Source organism: Triticum aestivum, chromosome 2A (genome assembly GCF_018294505.1).
Source record: "Triticum aestivum cultivar Chinese Spring chromosome 2A, IWGSC CS RefSeq v2.1, whole genome shotgun sequence".
Lineage (NCBI taxonomy): Eukaryota > Viridiplantae > Streptophyta > Magnoliopsida > Poales > Poaceae > Triticum > Triticum aestivum.
In genome coordinates, this window is record NC_057797.1 from 19,595,566 (window position 1) to 19,603,788 (window position 8,223).

At 46.1% G+C, this 8,223-nt stretch overlaps 1 protein-coding gene across 2 annotated transcripts; it reads right to left on the reverse strand.

The window, feature by feature from the left end:
- Positions 1 to 4,210: 4,210 nt before the first annotated feature.
- On the reverse strand, positions 4,211 to 7,987 carry LOC123187081 (uncharacterized protein At4g15970). Of its 2 annotated transcripts, none has more exons than XM_044598848.1 (2): positions 7,386 to 7,987; positions 4,211 to 5,283 (listed from the first exon to the last, which is right to left on the reverse strand). In XM_044598848.1, exons 1-2 carry the CDS (start codon positions 7,680 to 7,682, stop codon positions 4,435 to 4,437), a joined length of 1,146 nt encoding a protein of 381 aa, XP_044454783.1. In that variant the 5' UTR covers positions 7,683 to 7,987; the 3' UTR covers positions 4,211 to 4,434. The 2 variants fall into 2 exon arrangements, with proteins under 2 accessions (XP_044454783.1, XP_044454782.1); XM_044598847.1 differs by having other exon boundaries at positions 4,211 to 5,286; positions 7,386 to 7,984.
- Positions 7,988 to 8,223: the final 236 nt, after the last annotated feature.

Here is an 8,223-nt window from a genome sequence, read left to right on the forward strand (position 1 = left end):
ACAACACCCCAGGTCGACACCGGGAAGAACCCCAGAAATTATACCAGCTCGACCAGCCTTGGCAAGCATTTTAGAGAAAACATCAGCAATTAGATTGAACACAATAGGGGGCACGTCACCCTGTTTTAAACTGTTCCCCCAAATAGGGACCAGTGGTGTCATTTAATCTAACACAAAAAGAACTCTGTTTTAGGATAGATAGGATCCAACTAATCCATTTGTTGCGGAAACCCCTGAGGTGATCATTTCCACAATGAACTCCCCCGGTTGCTCTTTTCCATAATCACAAGGTTGAGGATCAAATAGGTTCTTATGGCGGAAAATTGAAGGATATGTTTGGTGCTGTTCTAACTACCCGTGCGCAGGTTTACTAATCAATTCTTTCTGATATGTGGATTTGCTACGATCGAGAATTATATCCACCCGTTGACAGCCATCCGCACGTTACCATGTTGTTTCCAGAGCCATCTGCCCACCTTGGACCGGCAGGCAGGCCGTCTCAGTTGGTCCGGAGTCTGCGGCCATCTCGTTATACCATGTGACGCATGCACGCAAACGCAATCGACTGATCAAGGATTACACATTAGAATATATACGAGTAGTGTAAAGGGTGCAGGAACACAGACCGTGTTGTTCACCTGACTCATTGTAAATCAACGAACCTGTTAGCAAGTCCGTCCGTCGGGGCGGTCAATGGTCATGGTAATATGCCGGCAAAAAGAATGCTTACAGTAGTACTACTATAATCTGGCCACAGATATGGCAATCCTATCCGTATCCGGGCCTTTAACCAAGTAGTCAAATGTACAAGGGTGCTTTATTTACCGCTTTTGTCATTTGTTTTGCAACTCAAATTTTCTATCCGTTCAGTCAAATGCATGGCCGGTTATTTCAAACGCTTTGTGACATGTGCGTCCAAGGTTATGCTGTACTCTCTCGTACAGAAATATAAGAGTGTTTATCACTACTTTAGAAGGGAGTACCATATTTCATTAACAGGGTTATATAAATATAAGAGTAATGCTACATGCACTGGGTAATACGGGCGTTTTATGGAGTAGTTTTGACTTGGAACATTGGGATTGGTTTAGAGGGGAGGGAAGGGCCCCACCCACCTGAAAATCAAGGGGGGGGGAGGATTTAAGGGAAGGCTCCGTAATCACCAGTCATGCGGCCTTTGCTTTGGCCGCCACCTTCGTCCTGGCCTCGCGCTGCGACTGCTGGATGGCGAGCCGAAGGGCTTTGTGGTTTTGCGACGGAGCCGCCACGTGTCGTTCTCCACCGTGGTGAGGGAACGACGGAGGACCGCGGCGCGTTCGTGCAGGCCCGGTGGGCGGACAAAGCCTCCCTTGTTGCCGCCCTCTCCATCGCTCGCTGCCTCTTGTGGCGTGTGGCCCGCACCTCGGATTTGGGCATTTGCGTCCTCGTCGATGTTGGTGTGGGCACATAAAACGATCGATGGTCGGGGACTCTGCCTGGAGCAAGTAGAGAAGGCAGAGAGGGGCGTGAGAGGCATCGCATCGGAAGGGCCCCGGAGCTGCGTTGACGCAACAGTCCGGTGCCGTCCTCCTCACTGCGCGCCGATCAAAGGGGGATGACTCGTAGCCAAGCTTCTGTTGCCACCCTGCTCCAACAGCGATCGACGTAGTGCGATGTAGATGGCGAGCTCTGCAACGTCGTCCAACTCTGCACCGAACATCAACAAGTCCCAGTCGTCGTCACCGCCGGACGACCATCGAGCGTTGAGCTGTTGCCGTTGCTCGCCATAGATCGGAAGGGGGAGGCGAAGTGAGGAGGAGACACCGAGAAATGGAGTGGAGAGTACTTGACTCCAGTCTAGAATTCGTTTAGAGTGGAGATATATGTGGGGTGGGGTGGGCTGGTCCAACATGACGAACGGGCATGGACGCGTCCAGACCTCCCTTATCCGCCCCAGATTTGAGACAGGTTTGAGGGGTTTCCTGTTAGCACGGACGTCCACGGCCAATTTGGGGAGGCTGACCGGGTCGTCCCGGGCCAGTTTGGGAAGCCCCATTGTAGATGCTCTTACCTAGGCTAAGATGCCACTTTTGGCTAGCACAGGTCTTCAATTTTGCTTCTGGGCCCAAGAAGAGCAGCTATAACAACAACCCAGCAGGAAGGAACGCATGGTGAGTTTCTGGGACCGCCTGCATTATAGGAGCCCGACACACAGGAGTCACATGACCTGGCCAACCCACTAGGGTGCACGAGAGAGTTGTTTTTTATTTTTGCAAATTTAGTCATGAGTTTAGGAGCTCTAATGTTGACGCTCTCAACCTAGCGAAGCATGCTCTTTCTCTCGGTGGCGGCCGCCATGTTCGGTTAGGACATCCCGGAAACCTACCATCCGTCCCTGTAAACATTGTGACGAATTAATAAAGCTTCAAGACGTTGTCTAAAAAAAGGAAATCCCAAAAACGCATTGCGCTTTGAAGAAATTGAACCTGGAACCTCATACTACCGAACACCAGAGTGACCAAAACTAATGGCCGCTGGTGAATGATAAGAAGCGCGAAATATTTAAGAACACAGTACAGCGTTGTGATTTGAAAACAGTTTTTAAAACTTTCAAAAAATGAAAATTGTGAAAATTTTGAAATGCCGAATATGTCAAAAACATGAACTATTTAAAACTATTTTTGGAATTCCAAAATTTTTAAAAATCAAACATATTCGAAAATGATGAACAAAATTTATAAACCCCGAGGAGTAAAGCGCAAACACTTTTTTTTGAAATCCTGAACATTTCTTATGAAACCCAAGCAATTTATTGAAAACAAACATGTTTAAAAAATGCAACCACTTTTCGGAAGTGGGAACAAATTTTGAAAACATGAACAAAATATTGAAATTCCTAACATTTTTGAAGTTTTGAACATTTATTGAAAATTATAGACAAAACATGAAATTCCATAAAAAAATGAAAATTGTAGAACTTTAAAAAAACGTGAAAAAAATTGAATTATGAAGTTCTTCAAAAATTTGAAAATCTGTTTTTTTAGATTTTCTGAATTTAGTAAAATCAAAAGAGAAACATAAAAATGAGAATAAAAAGAGTAAAATAAACAGAAAAACGAAAACAAAAACAAGAAAATTCGAAATAAGAAAACTGATGAAAATTAAGAAGAAACAAAACGAAAAATGGTGTTTCGCACGTGCTACAGATGGGCTGGCCCATCTGGTCATCCCCTATGCGTTTCACCAGCAATCTGACTTAGTGAGCGTCATATAGGACTCAATCTGTCGGACCTGCTCATAGGGTTAAGAGGTGCATAGGTACGTTCATACGGGTGAATATATGTGCGTATATATGAATGTCTGCATCTGTACTATGGTAAAAAAATATTTACTTTACTTAATCTGTTTTGCAGAGCAACTAGTTAATGGGTACCCTTTTGGGGCCTCTCACAGAGGTCACTTTTTGGGCCCGAGAGTGCGTCAAGTCGCCCGTCCAGCCTCCGCCACATGTCAAGCACCGGGCGCATCCACAGATTTAGATCTTTTTTACAAATATTTTTGGGATCTTCCTTTTTGTTTTTTCGGCTTTGCGGTTTTTTTAGTTTTCCCTAAGTTTTGAAAGATTTTTGTGGGGGGAGCAAAGCTTTTTCGCGAGTGGTGTGATAAGCACAATTGTCCTTCTTGAAAAAAAAAGCACAGCTGTGTTTTCCTATAAAAGGAAAAAAAAACATAAATTATGCTGAACAACACAGTTGCCCTTCCAAAACAAAAATAATGTGCTTCCATGGTTCCCGATAAGGAACAACACAACAACACAGCACGTGCTTCTCAAAAAGGGAAAAACACAGTTGTGTTTCCCATTTTTTTTAAAGAACAGATGTGCTTTTGGGTTCTTCGTTTTTTTTGTTTTTGTTTTTTATTTTTCTTTGTTCTTGATTTCCTATTTGTTTCCTTGAAAAGAACACATTAAAAAAATACTAGACTTTTGAACTTAGAATAGTACCATGTCAAATTTTAGAATTTTTTTACGACCGTATTAACATGAGATCTAAGTTCCCGATGCAAAAAATCCGGCGGAGAAAATGGTTCATGATTTGAACATACGGTTCAAGAGATCAAACGTTTTGAAAAAATGAAACTAGGAAAAACAACTTCTAGAATGTATAAATGACACACATGTAGTGCACCACTTGTCAGCACGCGAGAAAAGTGGGAGTGACCTGATTTTGAGTTTTCGCTTACTTAAGGCCCGTCACTCCGTCAAAAAATAAATAAATAGGCCCATCACGTGACACTTGAACAATCACGCGCGCAAACAAACACAGAAAACCCAAAGCCTTGACACGTCTCAGTTCTCTCTATCTTTCAAAAAACTTTGAAACTTTACATCCTACAAGAAAAAAAGTAACAAGAGAGCACAGTTTGCAATTTGTGTGTTTTGCAACCCCTAATCCATCAGTGTATGCACCTCCCGGGCACCCTCCACGAGAAGTGCTCCATGTTCCCGGCGGCGACGCGCTTCTTATAGGTCTTCCAGTCCTCGAGCACGTTCTTGAGATCAAACAGCTTGTTCTCCAGCCCCACGCAGCAGTTGGCGTGCATGGTGACAATCTTCCCCAGGTCCTTGCCGTGCTGGCAGAACCCGCCGAAGCGGCCCGTGTCGAGGAACTGCACCCTGGTGCCGAGGCGGCCGGGCACGCCCTCCTTGACGATCTTGTCGAACACGTACTGCTCGTGCATCCCCGGGAACCGCGCGCGCGACGCCTGCCAGTGCTCGTAGAACCCGACGCTGCCGGCGCAGGACCGGACGTAGAGGAGGCCGCCGTTGGGGTAGTTCCCCGGCGAGCCCGGGTCGCCCACGAAGAAGTCCGACGACATCACCACCTGCGCCGCCGGCGGCATGCGCGGGAACGGGTCCCTGAACCACAGGATGTCCACGTCGGTGAAGAGGAAGGTGTAGCCCAGCTCCAGGATGGTCTGCTGGAACCGGTTCCGCTTCCACATCATCTCCAGGTAGTCCCCCTTCATGTACTTCTGCTCCGCCGCGAAGTCCATGCCCTCCACCCTGAACCAGTAGCAGAAGGGGTGCACCGCGTTGCACCGGTCGAAGGCTTTCTTGTCCATGGCCACTATGAGGAGGTGCTTCACCAGGTGCGCGGTGTTCTCGCCGTGCTTGAAGCTCTCCAGGAACAGGTCCAGGAACGACCCGGGTGCCGCCCATGCCTCGTTGAGCGCCGTCATCAGCACGGTCCGGTCTGCGTTCGCCGCTCGTCGGAGCAGGTCGGCGAGATCTTGGGGCTTGTCCTGCTGTTTCAGTGAAATCATTTAGCGTTGATAGATAATTACATAGTTTTTTTTTCATATAATGATGTTGAGATTACACAAAAAAGATACAACACATGTTGAAAGTTAAATCATCATCAGCTCAACTTCAAGCATAATATAACCTCTCCTATATATAGTTTTTGCAACCAAGAAACAAATTGCTATTTGTGGTGAACTTATACATATATAAACCCGACTACTATTCCAGATTACACGCATACGTGAACACAATTTCTTCTACACAAATATTTCAGCTCCACACAACAAAGATACTATTTTCTATTCTTATTTTTAAATATACCTTTTATTAACAATGATAGATGCATTTGCTAAAATGAAATCATAGTGAGCACACGTCGATGAGTTTGTGTTCACCTGTATTCGATGCTGTTCTAAAAAATTCCGAAACTCAGTCCCATGCATTCGATGTAGCATCGACATTATTCATTTATTTCCGCAACAACACACAAGGGGATTATCTAGTTTGACTAATTAACTAAACAAAGTATTCATAGCGTCTTTGTTTAAAATGATACAACATGCTAGTTCGTCATGTGAAGTATTATGATTGTTTGATCCGTCTGTTTTTGTTGGCATCTTGTTTTTTGGGTACCTTCCACATGGTGCTTCACATTCTTGTCAAAGCCAGAATTTTGTCACTGGTAGAACAATAATCCTCTCTCCGTCCAGTACAAAGTTGAGTCACTTATTTTGGGACAGAGGGAGTAACTCTTAAACAATGGTGAAGGAGGTGCTAACTCCTTTTGTATTAAAAATGGTTCTAGTTTTACGAATATTTTTCCTTGTATTTTCAACAAATACTCTTACGAGGACATTACAACCGTGGAATGGATACAACCACACCTACCATTACTTCGGCTAAATTTGATCAAGACATGATGGCTAAGCAATGAGACATATGTCGATGTTGTACAAGAAGTTCTCTCACGTCGCTTTGAAGGTAAGAGCTAGCGATGAAGTCTTCTATGTACCGCATTCTAGTTTAGACTACTATCATAGTCTTGAGTTCAAACGATGGTAACTTGTGCATTCAGCAATGAATTAGGTCTCCAATGGTCCCGACCAGGTCTCCAAATTCCATCCGAGCATGACACAATTGCCAAAGCAGTTCAAGTTTTTACATGTCACCTCCACATGGACCCATGTGCCTTATATAAACCAGGCTTGTGTTCCCCTACTTGGGCATGTGCAATTGCTAGCAGGGACTAGACTTTCGTGATCACCTTATGATGCTCCGACGCGATTAATAACCTTTTCAGATTTGGTTTAGCGATTTCTGAAGTGCAACATTGTCGCACCTCAGACCGTCCAAGCCATCTCCACCCAATCGACAAAGTGTTTCACATCGAAAAACCATGACACCCATAATGCTATATATGTCTCTCTTTTTTTTAGTATAGATCAGAAAAATTGTAAAAAGAAATAAGGGTGCGGTGCGGTATGTTCTACATCCACAAGTGAGATAAAGAATGCTCCATTTTTTGTACGCCCTCCATTCCTAAATATAAGTCATTTAAGAGATTCTGGTATGAACTACATACGAAACAAAATGAGTAAATCTACACTCTAAAATATATCTATATACATACGTATATAGTTTGCAGTGGAATCCCTAAAAAGACTTACATTTAGGAACGGAGGTGGTATACAAGTGGAAGACACAAAGAGTTGTGTTTTGGGTAACACATGCTAGTGGCATTAGCCGGACCGTCAACATCGTCAAGTGGCATTTTGGAGAACCGGAGATAAGTAAAGCGAAAATAATTCATCTGTCAAAAAGTTGCACTCCCTGTCTAGACGCAGCCAGAGCCATGTGTTTGGTAAGATGCTCTCATAATGCTAGGTGTGGGTCATCTAACTAAGAAGTGGCCAAATGGGTGTGTTAATCAAGTTTTTCTTAGCACAAATCACGGGATGACAAGTGATCAGTCAAAGTTCACTCTTATCAACCACAAAACAAGCTATGCAGAATATATACCAGAGATAAAAAAGTTTATGTTTCCTAATTACGTAACATTTTATTGATATAATTGTGTAATATAGCTAAAGCAAAGACGAACCTGTTGCTTGTTCGCACGCATCACGATCTGCCGCTGCTGATGCTGCCTTTCCTGCTCCGACGACGGACCATCTCTGCCGCCGCCGCCGCCGCTGGTGGCAACCACGCCCTTAATCACCCCCTCCTCTTTCACGACGAGCTCTTGCTTGGGCCGATCAGCGCCGCCTCCGCCCTCCTCCGGCGCCCACCGTGGCGCCGGCGGCGTCCTCGCGCCGAGGTCGCGGCCCACGGACGTGTAGAGGAGGAAGCAGGCGGTGGCGAGCGCGGCGCCGAGGAGGAGGGAGGTGGCCGACTTCATCGACGACGAAGCGCGCACGCGGCGTAGCAGCAGCGAGGTAGCCAGGCTGCCAGACCAGGAAGGTAGATGGATGGTGCTCTATGGCGGCTACGGCCGTGCATAAGGAGCCGGCCGTGGCAGCGTGGGCATGTGCGGGGAGAGGTTCAAGCGCGGCGGCGAGCGAGCGAGTTGTCGGGGTGGGGAGAATAATGGAGGCGGTCGTCGCGTGGGGTTGTTGGGATCGGGGTCGGTCGAGACAATTGTCGCGAGGAGAGGGAGGGAAGCGACGGCAGGCTGCGTGTGGAAGTGGTCGAGTTGGGTTTGTGTGTGTGGGTGGGTGCAGCTGTCCGTAACCGTAGAAAATTCCAGGGTTGGTGAGTGCGCGGTGGCGGCTAGCACTGCATCAGGTTATTGTTGATTTTGAACCGGCCGAGACGTTTGTAGTGGCGGACCCAGAAACAAAAATGGAGGGTGATATTTGGTAAAGGAAGAGCTTTGGCTGGCTTTTGGTGTGACGATTACGACGCCTTCCTTTGTGTTGATCCGTGGCGGCTTCGGCCGG

Bases quoted from the DNA above. Each gene is read 5' to 3' on its own strand.
- LOC123187081 (XM_044598847.1), bottom strand. From the start codon at position 7,682: ATGAAGTCGGCCACCTCCCTCCTCCTCGGCGCCGCGCTCGCCACCGCC. The intron at 5,287-7,385 runs GTTCGTCTTTGC...TCACTGAAACAG, and splicing joins TGCGTGCGAACAAGCAACAG to CAGGACAAGCCCCAAGATCT.